This window comes from Syngnathus scovelli, chromosome 21 (assembly GCF_024217435.2).
Source record: "Syngnathus scovelli strain Florida chromosome 21, RoL_Ssco_1.2, whole genome shotgun sequence".
Taxonomy (NCBI): domain Eukaryota; kingdom Metazoa; phylum Chordata; class Actinopteri; order Syngnathiformes; family Syngnathidae; genus Syngnathus; species Syngnathus scovelli.
The window spans coordinates 9,793,022-9,809,395 of NC_090867.1; the positions used below are offsets into that span (position 1 = coordinate 9,793,022).

A 16,374-nucleotide genomic window follows, 5' to 3' on the forward strand; every position below is an offset into this window, starting at 1 on the left:
AGTGAATCGTCAATAAATCACACATACAAGAAAGTCTACTCATAAAGTACTTTAATAGAAAGACGTGACAATTCTCGATTATTAAAATGTAGCTGCCAGGGTTTTGTTCAATCTTGGAAAACATGTAAAAAGCAGTCCCGAAAAATGAGGTCTGCTCCTTGCACCAAGTGTTGTGTAACAGTAGTGAGTGAAGAGATCTGTTGGGCAAGCTGCATTTTGTGCCGGAAAATGGTAGCCAATAGGTGACACCATCAACATGGATGGATGGAGGGAGGAAGGCGGTTATCCACATCAACTCGAGGGAAGGAAAGGGGCTGTGATGTCTTAACATGTAACAATCCACATAACAGGCAAATATTCCTATGCAACTACCCATTAACTTGTGGAATGGTTGATGGCTAAAATGCAATACAAAATTCAAACTCGTAACCCAAGAAATAATAATAATTAAAAAAAAAAAAAGTCCACAAAAAATTGTTAGGTATGATAAATAGGATTATTTGTCCTGACACCACCATCAAGAGGTTTAGGCTCTTTCTCCCCTTATCCTGCGGGCCAGCTGGATGTCTTTGGGCATGATGGTGACACGCTTGGCGTGGATGGCGCACAGATTGGTGTCCTCAAACAAACCCACCAGGTAAGCTTCACTGGCCTCCTATTGGGAAACATCAGCATATTAGCTCCAACAATGCATAAGGTACTACTTGCATGTGGTTTTCTTACATACCTGAAGAGCGCCAATGGCAGCACTTTGGAAGCGCAGGTCGGTCTTGAAATCCTGGGCAATCTCTCTCACCAGGCGCTGGAAGGGCAGCTTGCGGATCAGCAGCTCCGTGGACTTCTGGTAACGACGGATCTCCCTCAGAGCCACAGTGCCCGGCCTGAACAAAAGCCATCAAGCATGTTGTGGGGACGAGCGCTACGCAGATGACGTCACACAGTAAGTCGCAGAAACCCACCTGTAGCGATGAGGCTTCTTCACTCCTCCAGTAGAGGGCGCACTCTTCCTGGCTGCCTTGGTCGCAAGCTGCTTCCTTGGCGCCTTCCCTCCGGTGGATTTACGGGCAGTTTGTTTGGTACGGGCCATCTTGGACTAACCTAGAAGAAAACATTGCACCCAGAGTTAGGACGACTCAAATCTATACGTCCACGGCACGTAAATAACAACGTTAAGCGATGAACCTGGTAGCCTACCTAGCCCACAACAAGACGCCCATCCCCCTCCCGCCTAACAACTAGGAGGCGTCTGCTTTTAACGTCGTCGGCACGCTAAACACAAACAAGCGAGCACAACTATGCTAATCCTATTAACCCAACGTAATTTCGACAAAGCCATTTTACATCCAACACAACTCATTCCGAATATTTGTTGATTCGGCACGTTTTTTGAAACGAGCCGGCGGCTGTAGTCTGGCGCCAAACAGAACAGGCCGCCCGCCTGCGCGCCCGCCCGCCATCAGCCTCACTTTGTCGTCTTCGCCATTTTTTGCTCTCGTTTCACCCCCACTCGACATTGCGACTACATTTGAAACGCTTCGAGCTCGTGGGGAGATGACGCTACACGAATCGTGTTTTCACCACAGCGAACATATTTGTAGCTACATCCATCTTACCAATAACACGGGGTGGGCGAAGGTTAGAGAAGTGTTTTAGTTTCGAAACGCAGTATAAACGAGCCCATTGTCCTTGTAAGGGCCAGCAAAACGTTCCGTTCCCTACGTCAGTCGAACAACACAGTGACACAAACAGCCGTCACATCACGCTAAAAGACATGAAATCATTGTTCGCAGGGGAAAACGACGACAAAAGAGATGATTTACCTTTGCGACGTTGCTGTTGTTGTGAAGCGAGGAAGCTAGATAGTAAGCAGGTCGCGCTCAACTCGGCTTCGGAAAATCGTCAATGCTGGTTGGAAGCTTGAGGCCAAGTATTAATAGTCTGCCGTGACGTCATCTCTCGTAACCACTCCACGCTCATTGGTACATTTTGGATTACGGCCATATACAGCCAATGAGATGCGCCAAATAAAATCGATACAACAGTCTTGAATTGATATATATATATATATATATATATATATATATATATATATATATATATATATATATATATATATATATATATATATATATATTTTCTTGTTCTCTTAAAATTGTGCGTGATGATAAGCATGGATGTATAGTAATTCAATGACCCACTCTTCTGTTCACTCTAGGCATCAAAGACACGGGAAATGTAATTGTTTTTCAATCTATGCGTATAACCGGCTGCTTTGATGTAAATAAACTATCACTCTCGCTACTTTCTTTCATCTGAAATAACGTTTTGTGGAATTAGATGGAACATTTGGGAATGAATCTCGAAATTCCGACATGTCTTGAATGCAGCATTTGTACGACTTCCTCCAGTCTCGCGCAAACTCACATCGTTGTAGAATGCGGATTTCTATGCTAACTTTACTAGCTAGCCCCTTTTGCTAAAAACAAGCTCTTAGCTGGGACTTTTACCAGGGTTAAGATGTCTAAAACACACCCGATACCCCCGTTATCCTCATCAGGGACTACTGGTGGTCATTCGTCGTCCTCGTCGTCTTCGTCCGCTGGGGGCTCGACATCTCCCGCAACCGTGTTGAACGTTCAGCCCGAAAAACCCCAACACTACACGTACGTAATGTTAGCCTATTAGCCCATAAGCTAGCTCAAATGTACACAAACTCACGTGCGATCAGCTTTGCATAGTGTACTTAAGACTCAGTTATATCATTTTACAAAATGCTTCTCGAACAAGATTCTCTTTTGACTATAACTACGCTTGCAATTCGCGATTAACTTGCAGACAACCAAATTGTATGTTATTGATTGATTAGTCTTGAATGCAACATGAAAGTATTTAAACCCGAAAGAGCAGAAAATATGCGACAAAAGTATGGATTAGTTCGGGGGGGGGGGCTGTATTCATGAAATTAATGATAGCTTTCTAACCATGAATTTGTGTCCCGTGTGATGCGTTTTTTTAGATACCTCAAGGAATTCCGAACGGAGCAGTGTCCCCTCTTTGTACAGCATAAATGTACACAACACCGGCCTTTTTCCTGTTTCCACTGGCACTTTTTGAACCAAAGGCGTCGCAGGCCCGTGAGAAAACGGGACGGAACATTCAACTACAGTCCAGATGTCTACTGTACCAAATATGACGAGGGAACGGGAACCTGTCCTGATGGAGATGAGTAAGGGGAAAACAAACCCATTTGGTCGAATGATTCCTGACGACAACATTTGTTCAGGATACAAAGGACAATTGTAAAAGCGGCTGATGTATCGTTATCTCTATATTATCATCTGAAAGCCGCCCTTCACTCACATGTATTTTCTTCCATACAGTAAAATAGTGGACTTAAGAAATGGAAATGCGTTGTGCTGAAGAAATGCTAACAAAGCACTTTTAGTGCGAGGGTAAACGATTCCAGCTTTACATTTCAATTCATGCACCGTGAAAAATGTCCTCTCCAGGTGTGCATTTTTACATCGGACAGCTGGAGACACGGAACGAAGGTATCACCTCCGCTACTATAAGACGGGATCTTGCATTCACGAAACGGATACAAAAGGCCACTGCAGCAAAAACGGCTGCCATTGTGCTTTTGCGCACGGTTCACACGACTTGCGCAGCCCTGTGTATGATGTCAGGTGTGGAAAATTATCTCAAAGGTTCAATCGTCCTCTTAAGTAAGATACCGACCGGAGTTTACGTTGCATCTGTCGACAGGGAAGCGCAGGTCATTGAGTGTCAAGGCGGCGCGGGGCCCTCCGAAGGAGCCGGAGGAGATGCGCAGTCGGGCCAGGCGGCGAGTACGGCGCTCATCGAGAAGATTCTGAGCGAGGAACCGCGTTGGCAAGGTACAGCTAACAGAAATGTCCACAGCAGCGCATATTTCTGATGCGTTCCCATTTTCTCATCTCCTCTCCTCAGATAACAACTACGTGTTGTCCCACTACAAGACAGAGCTGTGCAAGAAGCCGCCGCGCTTGTGTCGTCAAGGTTACGCCTGCCCGTATTACCATAACAGCAAAGACAGGCGGCGCAGCCCACATAAGCACAAATACAGGTGCGTTCCAATGACTTTTTTTTGTCGGCCCACGCTCGGCTCGAAGAGCATACTCGACTCACCGTTAACACCCGCAGGGCTTTGCCTTGTCCGGCTGTCAAACTAAGCGAGGAGTGGGGCGATCCCAGCAAATGCGAGTGCGCCGAGGGATGTCAATATTGCCACACGAGAACAGAACAACAGTTCCATCCTGAGGTGCCTTTCCGAATCAGAGCTAGACTGTCTGTGATTTAGGGCTATACAAATAAACTTGACTTGACTTGACTTGACTTGACTGAACTTTTGGGAAAAGCCAAACTTGTGACGGTTGAACTTTTTCCGCGCAGATTTACAAGTCCACAAAGTGTAACGACATGCAACAGTGCGGCAGCTGTCCTCGAGGACCCTTTTGTGCTTTTGCTCATGTTGAAAGTAAGCCCATCGCCGCACATCGCCCGTTTCAAAAACCCACTCATCTGACTTCAAATTTGAAATCCACTCCAGAAGCTTTTGTCTTCGAGGAGTCCTTCTCCTCCCCCAGATCCCCCCCACCGCTCTGTCTCCCGCAACCCGGTCCCGTGGAGGAGCTTGCAGACTCCAGAGGACACAATAAGGGCCTGGCTCATGGCTCTGATCCCTTCTCGCCCCCTGCCGGGTCGCATGTTGCCGAGCGAAGCCTGCTGGGTAGTGTGCTCGGTTTGTGTGAGGACATGAGGGGAGCAGCTGAGCCTTTGTCCCCTTGGGCTGGTGAAGGAGGCTATGGCCGGGCGCCTGGATTTGAGAGGGAGGATCAGGTGAGATGAATGAAAGTGGGACTCGCGTGATGGGGAAAATGAAGCTTCAAATTTGCTTTATGAATCAATGGCACGCTTGGAGGAGCCGCAAAATGCAATCAATGGTTCATGAAGCAAATTTGAAGTTGGAGCATGCATGGATAAAGACATATTTTTGTTCAGGCTAAACAAAGAAGTTTTGCGCTGGAGCAGCGCAGCAGGGAAGTGACATCAGCGCCAAGCAGTAAACAGGTAGATTTTCCGCCCTCTGACTTTTTCATGTCACACACATTCAGTTGAACTCTATTCTATCTATCCCCTTCAGGATCTACTGGTTTTTCTGCCAGTAGGCAGCCCTTTAAGCCTGTCCTCCAGCATCCCCTCCAGTCTGGCGGCAACCCCGCCAAGCCCCGCCCCCCTCGGACCACCGAGCGTGGCATCAGGCATGAACGCCAACGCCTTGCCCTTCTATCCCACCAGTGAGACTGTGGAGTCTGTTGTCGGTATGTCCAGATGTAGTCCTTTTCTTTTTTTTTTTTGAAGGATTCAAATCATTGTTGTGCCGCTGTGGTCTTTGATGCAGAGTCGGCGCTGGATGATCTTGACCTGAATGATTTTGGTGCTTCAGCGCTGGAGAGTAGTTCAAGTTTGCCGCGGGTGGGAATGAGGCCAGGTAATTGCGTAACATCTACAAAAGAAATGCTTGAAAGCAGCGATATCATCTCAATTGTGTTTTGGTAGGCGGGAACCGGCTTCAGAGTTCTGCCCCAGTCAACATCCCGGGATCCTTTAGCGCACCAGCTCCTTTTAGCTCTCCTTCGCCGTCCCCGCCGATCAGAGCACGCGCGTCCCCATTCTTCTCCACTCAGCTCTCCCAACCTGGCCAACAAGAGAGCCCCTTCCTGGGCCCATCTCATAGCTCCTTAGGTTTGTGGCGCTTCACTCGTGCAACTGCATCCATGATGTGTGCGAGCGACCCTCCCACATCCATTCCATCTCTGCTTTGTAGGTCTCAATGGTATGAGCAGTAACATCTGGGAGCACTTCCCCTCAGGGCAGGGGTCCCCTGGCACCCCCCCTGCCTTGATGCCCTCCGGCCCCTGCACAGAGACGTCCAGGCTCAAACAGGAACTCGAGGAGGCTCACAGGGCGCTGAAGCAGTGGGGACACAGCTGGAAACACACAGCTCAGGTAGGGCAGAGTTCATCCTTTCTCTTACTGCTCCCTCGCGGTCAAGCAGGAGCAGCACGGTGAACCGAATTGACAAATAGCTCACCCACACCGTCCTGCAGTCGTGGGCCACGCTGAAAGCAGACGCTGAGGAGTCACGTGCCCTCGCGGGACGCTTGGCCGCGGAGGCCGAGAGATCCAGGCATTGTGAGGAGGAGGTGCAGAGACAATCTTCTCTCCTGGAGGAAGCGCTGGAGACCCTGAGGAGTGGAGACAACCCCCACCTATCATTACACCAGCTCCAGATGCTCCACAGACTTCCTTTGGAATCCATCCTCAGTCTGCAGGCACAACTCTCCAGCTGCTTACAGACCGTGGAACAGGTAATGAATAGCTCACCGGATCATTTGGGTTCTATTTGTTGTTCACTCTTAGGCGCTGCTGTGACAAGTACGTACATTTCCCCGCTTTGGGATGAATAAAGTTCCATCATCATGATGCTTCTCTCCCGACCGAGGTGGTGTACAAGAAGCAGAGGCAGTGTTGCGTGTCATGTGGAGAGCAGGGCTCCGTCTCCCTGCCCTGCGGCCACGGACTACATTGCGAGAGCTGCTCGACAGCCACCACGTGCCCCCTTTGTCCTGAAGCCACGCTGGAGCAGAAGCAGCAGCAACAACAGCAGCAGCTCTCTTGACCCTTGGGACCAGTAGAAGCACCGCGCCGTGGAAATTCCGCGTCCTGATTCCTCAACTACCAGCCGTGGCAGACTTTGTCCAGGTTCTTTGTTTTTACTGCAACAAATGATTCCTGACGGATGACCATTTTACGAGGTGTACAGTGAACTCTCGCAAAAATCCATACGTTTTTGACATCTACCCCCCAAAACTTTCTAATTGCCCAAAGATACCACCAGATGGCGATAAAGCACTTTTTGCCCCCCCCACTGTGCAAGGCTACGGAGGAAGCTTCGCTCCTCAACATAATAATAATGATACATTTGATTTATAAGGCGCCTTTCAACGTCGCCGTACAAACATAAAATAGCATATGTACACGATTCAAAGAAAGAGAATAGTTCCTTGGCACCAAGCTGGCACCAAAGCAACATTTCTATTTTAGACATGGCTGCAAAACAGCAAAGAGGTGGGATTTCCCCACTCAATGTCAAATGCGGGGGTTCGCTGTACTCACAGTGAATTCTATTTCCAGTCATACCAGGGGGAACACCAGTATCAGTATATTTGAATAGCTATCGCTCATGACCAGCAACACTGTCCTCTACACATACTGTAGGCTTGCTTGCTTGCTTGATGCGTGATGATTCACATCATTTCGCAATTTGGAATTTCTTTTCTGCTTTAGAAGGATATGTGGCCACATTTTGGTCCATATCAACAACAGGCAAAAAGAGAAGAATGATTACAGCGGCGGTTTATAAAGGGAAGCATTAGCATTTATTTTTTTGATAACAAATTTCATAAAGGCTAACTTGAGGCATGTCGACTTTTATACGTTTTTGACATTGTTTCTGTCCAAATCGCATCATTTTACAATGAAAATGGATGGATGGATGGATGGATGGATGGATGGATGGATGGATGGATGGATGGATGGATGGATGGATGGATGGATGGATGGATGGATGGATGGATGGATGGATGGATGGATGGATGACTAAGCAGCCATTTTTATATCTTAACCAATTGACAAGTCTTACTAAAGTGATGGGCGACAAACAGTAAACCCTCAAGCGCGCATGTAAATTGTACATGATATAGCTACAGCCAAAGGGGGTCAACATATCGCAGGTTTAGGTTAGATTGAATTTCTTTTTATTAGCAAAAAAATAGAACGTCAAGGAGCAAAGTAGAAAAATAAAATAAAATTATGGACAACAGGCAGCCTCTGTTAAAGCACTCAGGTTTCTCCAAGAGGAATGCATGTGAACACAATCAAGTTAAATATACTCAGTCGACTTGTCGTCTTTTAAATGACATTTTTTATTTCATAACTTTGTCTCAATTACACACATTTGTCTTTGTACCTGCCATTTGTCATTGTTGACATTTCATTTGACATTTTCTGTTCAATGACATCATATTTGATTGCACTGATTAGGAAAAAGCATTAGCATTAGTTGATTTTCATCTTTTACCAGTGTTTCATTGTAAATGGATTTAGTTCAATAAAGCAAATTGTATATTTTTCAATGAAAAGCAAGCCTTTGTGTGTCATGGTTGACTTTGCTCCCTGGACTGTTTCTCTCTTTGTCTTCTTTTCTTTACGAAGGCTTGTATTTCTCGCTCGCCTTTTCTGGACTCCAACATCTTCAGGATGTTGTCTGGGAATACACACACATACACGAGTAGACGCTAACACGGTTGTGCTACTGTAGGAGCCTCATCTCATGTTTGTTATGAATGTTATTTGACCTCCAACCACTAAGGGGCAGTCTATTCAGTTTTTACTTACCTGAGCCATATGTGGGCGGGGCCCAGATAGAAATGGACAGGTGTGACTGATTTAGCAGAAGGAACCATTTTTCGTTATGTACCGGAGCATTTTTTGACGGTTATAAAATACGAGAGGACGTTTGAACGGACGTTGGATCTTCAAAAAGCGGCCAATGTGACATATCTTCATACAAAGCAAAAGAGCTCGACCGTACCATCAGGTTTTGGATGCATGAGAGGTAGACGTATTTGAGCCGGGACGGCGTCGGGATGAAAGCCCGGTTCGTCTTTTTCTTCCCCTCCCTTTGCAACTCCAGGTATGTCTTTAAGGGACAGGAAGGCTTCACCTTCAAAGTCATCCATTCTCAAGACGTCATGATCCAGAACCGTCACGACCAGGCAGGCGCCAGGAGCCCGGCACTGATCCAGTCCAACCAGGCTGTTCATTGACGAGGAAGGGCTGCGAGTTAAAGAGCTGGAAGAAATCATCCCAGCAGCAAAAATGACAACGCCAAAACTCACAAGTCAAAGGCTTCATCAAAGAGCGGATTAAGATCGCAGCTTTTTATCTGAGTGCAGCGAGGTTCCACAAGCGGGAAGGTGTGGTACGGCTCCAGACATAAGCGCACGTATGGATCACTTGAACCTGTGGATCATTGCATAAAATGACCATTGCGAAAAAGAAAATGGGAGGGACCTTTCTGGTGCATTTTTACCATTGGAATCCATTGGTAGGAGGTTGACTGCGTTCAAAACCTCAACTCTGAGCCTTTGGTCTGATCTTCTGTAGGAGGTTAGAAGAGTGACTGCGCCGTATTTCTCGCCGGCAACCACTCTCTTACGGCAGAAAGATGAGGGATAGTTTGAAAGCAGCCGCATTAAAAGAGAACTACATCTCAAGGCATCTGACCTGCTCCCATATTTTCCCTTGGAGGAACTTGTCCACAAGCTGGTGACTGCTGAGAGAGTGATGAGTCAGGTAGGACTTGAGAGTCTGAAAGCAGAACAAGTCATTATTTGTAGTCTGAAATGTGTGTTCACTAAATGTGTGACACCTCCTCACCTTGTACTCGTCCGAGTGGAGTATTTCCAACGGAAGGCCGTTCCCCTCGCCGTGGAAGCATTGCTCCAAGCACTGGAGGACATTTCGTTCGTTCCAATTGAATCCAAATGTGCAAATACCGATGGAAGTGACCGACCGAGCGACCGACCTGCAGCGTGTACAGCAGCCTGTGACAGAACACCATGAGCCCATCTTGCTGCGAATGCTCGGCGGCCATCTGGTGGAGGATCTTCACCGAGTTGTCCCACAAAGGAGTCAGGAGGCTGTTGAAGTTCTCTTCCACCAAGTTTTCATTCATGTAATGCAGTTCTTTTTCCAGATAGCGCATAAGAGGAGTTGTGGCCTAAAAATCACAAGACATGATGGAAGTGTGCTACACAAACACTGTAAGTACTGTCCTTACATCTTGGCTGGACTTGGACGGAATCCGGCTTCTGGTTGACATTCCCCTGACATGAGTCTCGATGTCTGTATTCAACTGAAAAGACAAAAACATGACGAAGCCTCCCAAAAAAAACCCAGCTCTTCCGCACATAGGGAGCACACACCGTTTTGCTCAGCGTGTCCAAAGCAGAGCGGATCTCCCGGCCGAGGATGCCCTGCGCTTGCTGCACCTGCGACGGCAGCGTGTTTTGGAACTGACTTTCCCCGATGACGTGTTGGATGCGGTCCTGAAGCCCCGCCCAATTCAGGTTGACGGGAAGCCGCGTCAAGACGCTGCGCAGGTACTCCAAGTCGTTCACCACAACACACAGCTTTGAGAAGGAGGAAGAACTAGAATGTACATGTCCTTTGAGAAGTAAGTGGTGGAGCTAGTGCTAATCCCCCCTCACCATGTTAATGGCGCTTTCGTGGTCTGAGTTCTCTGAGAGCATCCTGACTCTGGCTTTCAGACTATGACAGTAGGTCACCACAATCTTGCAAACATCCTGCAGAAAATAAACCCACACAAACAGTCCAATTGTAACATTTTCACAAGGAAAGCCTGAATGCAAAAGGACTGATTTCAACAACGCCGCCATATTGTTTTCAATTGTCAACAATAGATCTCCTATAAATATATGAATGACACATTCAAGTTCAAAGTCAGCTAAATCTTTCCGTTTCTTTTGCAGCATGTTTGCTATTTAACAAATGAGAAGTGATTTGAAATTGACTGACCTCTGTGATTTTGACCATGAGCATAAACGCCTCCTCAGGGTCAGGCCAGGACATCTGCTCCCAAAGGTCACACACAGGCTGGATACAAGCAACCAGGTCCACTGCTGACGAACTGTGTTTTACCGGCACTGCACCCGAGTGCAGAGGCTGGAGCTGAGGGTCGTATTTAAAAGATGACGTATAAAAAAAAAAACCACAAGCAGTAGACGATACCTTGTCGACCTTCACGGCCCTCTCCACCCTGTCCATCGTGGTGTTGAACATCTGCTTGAGCCAGTAAGGCTGCGCCTCTCTGAAGCTCACGTGAAAGTTTGTCAGCTTCAGTAAACCCCTGAAATGAAACATTGGCTTGTATGGAAATGATGCAGTAGCTGCAGCATTTATTTGAAAATCAAATCTGGCATCTGTGCGGCAATTCCGCCGTGCAAATGACCTTTTCTGTAAGAAGGCCTTTTCTTTGTGAATGGCTTGCAGGCTCAGGTAAAGTGGAAACAGGCTGTTGGCTAGACTCTGATCAATGTGCCCTTCCGTTTGAGATAAGGTTTCTCTGACTTCTGTAGCGACCTACGCAAATGGGAAGAGTCAGCAGGGTGACGCCAAATAAACCTTTTCTGTCCCGCTTACCAGCGAGTCGAGCTTCTCGTAGACTGCGGTGAACACGTCCACTTGCACCGCACTGTATGTTTGCCGAAAAAAAAATATATATATTATTCCGACAGTGATCGGCTACAACCGCATTACAAATATATTTCCACCAAATCTACAATGGACCTGACAAATGTTCGATTCCAGACATCCTTGTTGAGTTTTATGTCGTCGCGTACTTCGTCAATCAACCTGGACAAGGCGCTGATGATCTCTGACAGCTCCTGTGTGAGGGAGGGCAAGACAATTCATTCAGATCCAGTACAAGAGCTAAATGACAATATGAAGCAAAAAAAGAATCACATTCAGATTTTGAGAAAGGAAAAAGGCTTACCTTGGTCATTGGCTGGTGCAGCCCTTTTTTATTGGTAAACCACTCCTGTGTTCCTGTCTGTTAGAAGAAATAATTAGAAACTCGATTGATTAATTAATAATCATGTTTCTTTTTGATGAATGACATTGTTATTGTTCCATACCTGTACGGCATCAGCCACCTCATCGCGGAGTTCAAAATCAGCCGGGTTCATTTTCTGAAATGGCTTTGTCTTACAGATCTGGACTAAGATTCTGCAATGACAAACATTTGTTGGCTGGGCAGGGTCTGATTATGCCACACCGATTCGTATACCTGAGCAACGTGTGTAAATTGGGAGTGGCGCTGGGTGTTGGCGGGAAAATGTCTCTGTATTTTGACACCAGATGGAGACCGTAATGCAAGAAACTGTGAAGGGAGTCGCCAAGTTCTTGTTTCTGTTGACAGCATGAAATCCAGTATTAAATGTCATCATTCAATTCAAAAAGACAATCGTTGTACCTGTTGCTGTGGCAACTCGTGTTCCTGTTGATGCCAGCGATACTCCACGCAAGTGAGCTGTTGTAGCAGCAACGACGAGTCCACCTCTACGCTTTGATAAAGTTTACTGTACGCAACCCACTTCCTGTCACCAAGACACACTGCGTTGAAAGTCATGAAACTGAAGCTTTTCTTTCCATTTTACTGGCGGAGCTAGGATTTGGGGGATCCAATCATATTTCAGGGTGGCAGTGCCCCCGCCGCGGCCCCCCCCCACCCCCCCCCCCCCCCCCTTCTAGCGCCGCCAATACCGATATCCCGTCTTGAAATTCATGCTTCTCCATTTGAATACATACGCCTGTGAGCAACCAAGCTTTGCTTCCGTGCTGATTTGGGTGAAAAGATCTTTTCTACGTATATTGAGTGGTGCTTACTTACGCCAGATCTTGCAGAAAAGGCGAGAGGTCAGTCTGTGTAGCATAGTGCTCCAAGAGAGTTTGAGCTTCACCACACAATTCCCCTTTCCATGGAGCGGAAGTCTAAAAGCAAGCAAGCAAGCAATCAAACTAGATGTGGCATATACGATCATTTGAACGAGAATGGAAACAGACTTTACCTTTTGCTTGGAAATGTAAGACAGAACAAAGTGTTGCAGGATTCCACAGTAGTTGACGTAAGCGTTGCGACCTGGGCTCAGTGCGTCATCTCTCTGCCGGTCGGTCACATGACACAATACGATGGCTATCAATAACCAATAATAGTCCCTAAGGGTGGCTGTGCTCAATTGAATTGAAGCTATTATTTTGTTTGTGGCCAATCGTATATGTACATCAACGACGGTCGGTGAGTATCGGTACCAGGTATCGGTACTCGCCGTACCGTTTTATGGATGAATTTGAGGTTCAGGTGACATCGGCCTCGATCGGGGTACGTCTCCGTCCTGGGCTCCAGAATGTACCAGTCGTCCTCAGTACAACGGAGGTCCTGAAATAAAATCATTTGTCAAGTGAGGCCAAAAGAGATAGGGAAACATTCACCACCTGAAGTTTGATGACAATTTTCCCCAGGAAGTCATCAGTTCCTTTTTCCTTTTTGACCTCCTTTATAATTCTGAAAAAAAAGCAAAATCGTGTTTCCATTCGATTGAATTTTCAGGCGGGAGTTGTAAACCGAGTACGCTACCTGCTTAAACTTGAAAAAGTAGTTGTGATCTCCTCGAGTTTTTGACTGAGTGACACCTCCTCATCTTTATCCCTGCAACAAGGATGAGCTGATTTGAGCTTTTTTTTGGGGGGGGGTTGTTTTTCAACTGAACAAAGCAACAAGTGGTGTTTTTATTTTTTCATACCACATCTCAAGGTGAAAGCTGGCACCCGCGATGTCTTCAAACTCCCTGAGTTAAAGAAAAGAAAAGAAAAGAAAAGAAAAGAAAAGAAAAGAAAAGAAAAGAAAAGAAAAGAAAAGAAAAGAAAAGAAAAGAAACCTGAATCACACAGGAAGTAAGATTCTTCTACGAAGCAAGGCATTGAAGTCTCACAGTAGAAATGTCTCGTTCCAAATTGGATTGAGAGTCTGCTTCTTGACGTGGGTCTGATAAATCTTATCAGCCGACACGGCATCCTTGACCACGTATTTCGAGGCCTTGACTCTGGAACGCCGTGTACGCCTCTCTTCTTCGTCCTCCAGTATGCTCAGCAAGCAGTATGGGTCACTTAAACCTGGCCAAGGAGAGATGTTTTGATGACAGCATAGTTGGATGCAAAAAATGGTTTGATTTGGCTCGACTTCCTCTTTAAATGCCGTGAGATGGCGTGTGAACTCACTCACCACTAATATCTTTTCCCAGAATTCCTCTGGCTTCCTTTACAGTGGCCATTAGGCAGTAGACAGGCGGCTGGAAATTTCAAACTACAATTCAGTTGTGAATAGAAACTTCAAAATAACAAGAAATGGCAGCAAAGAATTTCCTTTTTTTTAATGTAGTCTGGAGATTTCTCACCTCTGAGTTTTGTACTTTCTCCATCAGAGATTTGTGCTCAGATTCTGTCATTGTGAGAGCCTGGTCAAAAAAAAAAAAAAAAGTCTTTTTTTTTTAATAGTTTTGTGCATTTATTCACTTTTAGGGAGTCATTTTAGGACAAAACGACAGAACACTTCATCTGAAAGCCGGATGTAAATAATAATAATGGTCACCTCTTTGATATATTGATGAAGTTGGCTGTCGGCAAAGACCTCAGTTGCTGCCACTTTTCCCATCTTATGTGCAATGGTGTACAACAACTCCTTATACAGAGGGTTGAGCTTGAAACAGAAGCAAAAGCAAATCTTTGAATATTAAAATGCACAGTTCAGTCACAAATGACATACGTACCTCCACCTGTTTGATGTGACGGGCTTTCTCCTCGGGGTTTTCCTCATCTTTAAAATCCTGAAAGGTAAACAAGCACATCAAAGAAATAGCTGGACACTACTGAAATTGTGTTGTTGTTGTTGTTGTTGTTGTTGTTTTTTAGCGTGCTCACCCTCCTGTATCGTATCCTTCTTGTCTGCCCCAGTTTACGCGCATGGCCCGGCGAATGCTAGCAAGGACAAAATCATTTTAAAAAGGCACTGCAATGGCGGAATTGATATTGCGCAGCGAGCGCTGTTACAACAAATGTTTCCTAACACTTTTACCTGCTTGATACTTGAAAAGCCACCATTCTGTAAAATAGGACACAAGGAGGACTATTCAAATATAGGCCGTAATAATTGAAGTGTCAACATATGTATTGCTATATTTGTGCTCAACTAGGAAGATTTTTTTATCTTTTAATCAGAGCATCTGTTGCAAACTTCCTTTTTGGGCAGATTATGAAACTGAAAGTGAGGCAACAATGAGCTGACAATATTCAACAAAGAGAAAAAGTCAAGTCCAATTTATCAACCAACATTTCAAAAAGATCTATATTTATATGTTTTATGTGTAGTACGAAAAATAGACTGCTTCCGCTCTGCATCATCTGATCAGAACTCACTTCCTAAAATAAAAGTGATTCATAGTGTCAAAAAAGATGCTATCCGCAAGCAAAGAAAGCCTATTTTTGTCTGTGAGAAAATGTCTTTAAAGAACAAACAAGAACTGTCAAGCCAATTAGATTAGAAATCTGGAGATGGCACAGATAAAAGCGGTTGCTAAAAAGGAATTTACAGTCTGAATATTCGTGATGGATTATGAGATTATGGTTGGAAAATCTATTTCAATGTACTTACTACATGTGTTTTTTATCAATATTGTTTTAGCTAGTAACTCAGATTTTGATATTTCAAATGATGTCCTATTTTTGCATCATTGAAATTTTGCACCTTTTTTACACTGGTAAATCTACTTTTGCACAAAATGTACCCCTCTTTGCTCTTTATAATATATTGTCCACAGTGCACCGAAGTACTGAAATAACTTGTCGTTTTTGAAGAATGACTATTATTATATCTCTATTCACAAACTTGCATTTTTGACCGACCCCAGTGAACAATGACGATTCTTACTCGTTCAGGTGTTTTGAGTAGATGGTCCACTGAGCCGATGGTCTCCCTTTGCCTTGACATTGATGAGCTGCCAGTGTGTCCTGCGTGCACGAGTGACAATACATGAGCAAGGTTTTTGACAAAACTGCCACGCAGGAAGTCATCACTTCCTGTAAAAAGGTGCTAGCACATATGACTGTGACGATCCAAACACTGTCCTACATTGTGTCTGAATGTGTTTCATGTTTGCGTGGGATCATATTTTCCTCCGTGTTAAAAGCAAATCCCATACCACCGAAGGCATAATAATCACACTTTTGGGATGCAAAATGTCAGCTGCTCTGCAGAGAAGGCCATCAACAGTCATAGTTGTGTGGAAACGCCGTTGTTAATGTTCTATCGAGTTGTGGGCCTCTCCAGTTAAGTTCCTTGCATAGCCCATTAGAATGAACGAAGATGATGATGAAGATAAATAAAGAAATGTTTAGACAACCATTTGGATCCCTGAGGAAAGTCTTATCAGTGCATAGGGTAGCAAGGCAAGAATCATATTTGTTGTAAGTACATTTTTCTAGATTCTTTTTCCACTATTTGGCAAATTTTATGGGGATAAGCGCTTTGGAAGATGGATAATAATAATAATCATCATAATATGTATTATTATTATAGATTATTTGAGATCTAATGGCACAAAATTTGTCATTTTGAAAAGACTCAACTCCAAC

The 16,374-nt window shown here is 45.2% G+C and overlaps 3 protein-coding genes across 6 annotated transcripts; 1 reads left to right on the plus strand and 2 right to left on the minus strand.

Moving 5' to 3' along the window:
• Positions 1 to 34: 34 nt before the first annotated feature.
• Positions 35 to 1,978, minus strand: LOC125991697 (histone H3.3A). The gene is made up of 4 exons (XM_049760013.1): positions 1,821 to 1,978; positions 960 to 1,098; positions 728 to 881; positions 35 to 655 (listed from the first exon to the last, which is right to left on the minus strand). The coding sequence occupies exons 2-4, from the start codon at positions 1,085 to 1,087 to the stop codon at positions 527 to 529; spliced, it is 411 nt and encodes a 136-aa protein (XP_049615970.1). The 5' UTR covers positions 1,088 to 1,098; positions 1,821 to 1,978; the 3' UTR covers positions 35 to 526.
• Positions 1,979 to 2,337: 359 nt separating this feature from the next.
• On the plus strand, positions 2,338 to 8,243 carry unk (unk zinc finger). Of its 3 annotated transcripts, none has more exons than XM_049759811.2 (15): positions 2,342 to 2,663; positions 3,017 to 3,226; positions 3,510 to 3,686; positions 3,766 to 3,896; positions 3,970 to 4,105; positions 4,183 to 4,300; positions 4,432 to 4,516; positions 4,592 to 4,878; positions 5,041 to 5,109; positions 5,183 to 5,360; positions 5,441 to 5,530; positions 5,599 to 5,784; positions 5,867 to 6,048; positions 6,150 to 6,410; positions 6,545 to 8,243. In XM_049759811.2, exons 1-15 carry the CDS (start codon positions 2,518 to 2,520, stop codon positions 6,719 to 6,721), a joined length of 2,433 nt encoding a protein of 810 aa, XP_049615768.1. In that variant the 5' UTR covers positions 2,342 to 2,517; the 3' UTR covers positions 6,722 to 8,243. The 3 variants fall into 3 exon arrangements, with proteins under 3 accessions (XP_049615766.1, XP_049615768.1, XP_049615767.1); XM_049759810.2 differs by having other exon boundaries at positions 2,349 to 2,663; positions 4,589 to 4,878; XM_049759809.2 differs by having other exon boundaries at positions 2,338 to 2,663; positions 4,432 to 4,878.
• On the minus strand, positions 8,004 to 15,813 carry unc13d (unc-13 homolog D (C. elegans)). 2 transcript variants are annotated; one of them, XM_049759760.2, is made up of 33 exons: positions 15,671 to 15,813; positions 14,819 to 14,845; positions 14,665 to 14,721; positions 14,514 to 14,570; positions 14,336 to 14,443; positions 14,142 to 14,201; positions 13,970 to 14,036; positions 13,680 to 13,860; positions 13,491 to 13,535; positions 13,325 to 13,396; positions 13,183 to 13,252; positions 13,022 to 13,126; positions 12,759 to 12,851; positions 12,581 to 12,681; positions 12,164 to 12,287; positions 11,978 to 12,099; positions 11,826 to 11,916; positions 11,684 to 11,740; positions 11,476 to 11,573; positions 11,329 to 11,380; positions 11,138 to 11,268; positions 10,918 to 11,035; positions 10,705 to 10,857; positions 10,377 to 10,472; positions 10,092 to 10,298; positions 9,947 to 10,021; positions 9,692 to 9,886; positions 9,544 to 9,615; positions 9,391 to 9,474; positions 9,197 to 9,317; positions 9,003 to 9,126; positions 8,696 to 8,919; positions 8,004 to 8,368 (listed from the first exon to the last, which is right to left on the minus strand). In XM_049759760.2, exons 1-33 carry the CDS (start codon positions 15,728 to 15,730, stop codon positions 8,259 to 8,261), a joined length of 3,357 nt encoding a protein of 1,118 aa, XP_049615717.1. In that variant the 5' UTR covers positions 15,731 to 15,813; the 3' UTR covers positions 8,004 to 8,258. The 2 variants fall into 2 exon arrangements, with proteins under 2 accessions (XP_049615717.1, XP_049615716.1); XM_049759759.1 differs by having other exon boundaries at positions 13,180 to 13,252.
• Positions 15,814 to 16,374: the final 561 nt, after the last annotated feature.

Excerpts from the sequence above, each read along its gene's own strand:
- LOC125991697 (XM_049760013.1), bottom strand. The coding sequence starts at position 1,087 with ATGGCCCGTACCAAACAAACTGCCCGTAAATCCACCGGAGGGAAGGCG. Across the intron at positions 882-959 it reads AAGAAGCCTCATCGCTACAG|GCCGGGCACTGTGGCTCTGA; the intron begins GTGGGTTTCTGC and ends GCTTTTGTTCAG. Across the intron at positions 656-727 it reads CTGCCATTGGCGCTCTTCAG|GAGGCCAGTGAAGCTTACCT; the intron begins GTATGTAAGAAA and ends GTTTCCCAATAG.
- unk (XM_049759809.2), top strand. The coding sequence starts at position 2,518 with ATGTCTAAAACACACCCGATACCCCCGTTATCCTCATCAGGGACTACT. Across the intron at positions 2,664-3,016 it reads GAAAAACCCCAACACTACAC|ATACCTCAAGGAATTCCGAA; the intron begins GTACGTAATGTT and ends GCGTTTTTTTAG. Across the intron at positions 3,227-3,509 it reads ACCTGTCCTGATGGAGATGA|GTGTGCATTTTTACATCGGA; the intron begins GTAAGGGGAAAA and ends TGTCCTCTCCAG.
- unc13d (XM_049759759.1), bottom strand. The coding sequence starts at position 15,730 with ATGTCAAGGCAAAGGGAGACCATCGGCTCAGTGGACCATCTACTCAAA. Across the intron at positions 12,682-12,758 it reads CTTACATTTCCAAGCAAAAG|ACTTCCGCTCCATGGAAAGG; the intron begins GTAAAGTCTGTT and ends GCTTGCTTTTAG. Across the intron at positions 12,288-12,580 it reads CCTTTTCTGCAAGATCTGGC|GAAGTGGGTTGCGTACAGTA; the intron begins GTAAGTAAGCAC and ends TCTTGGTGACAG.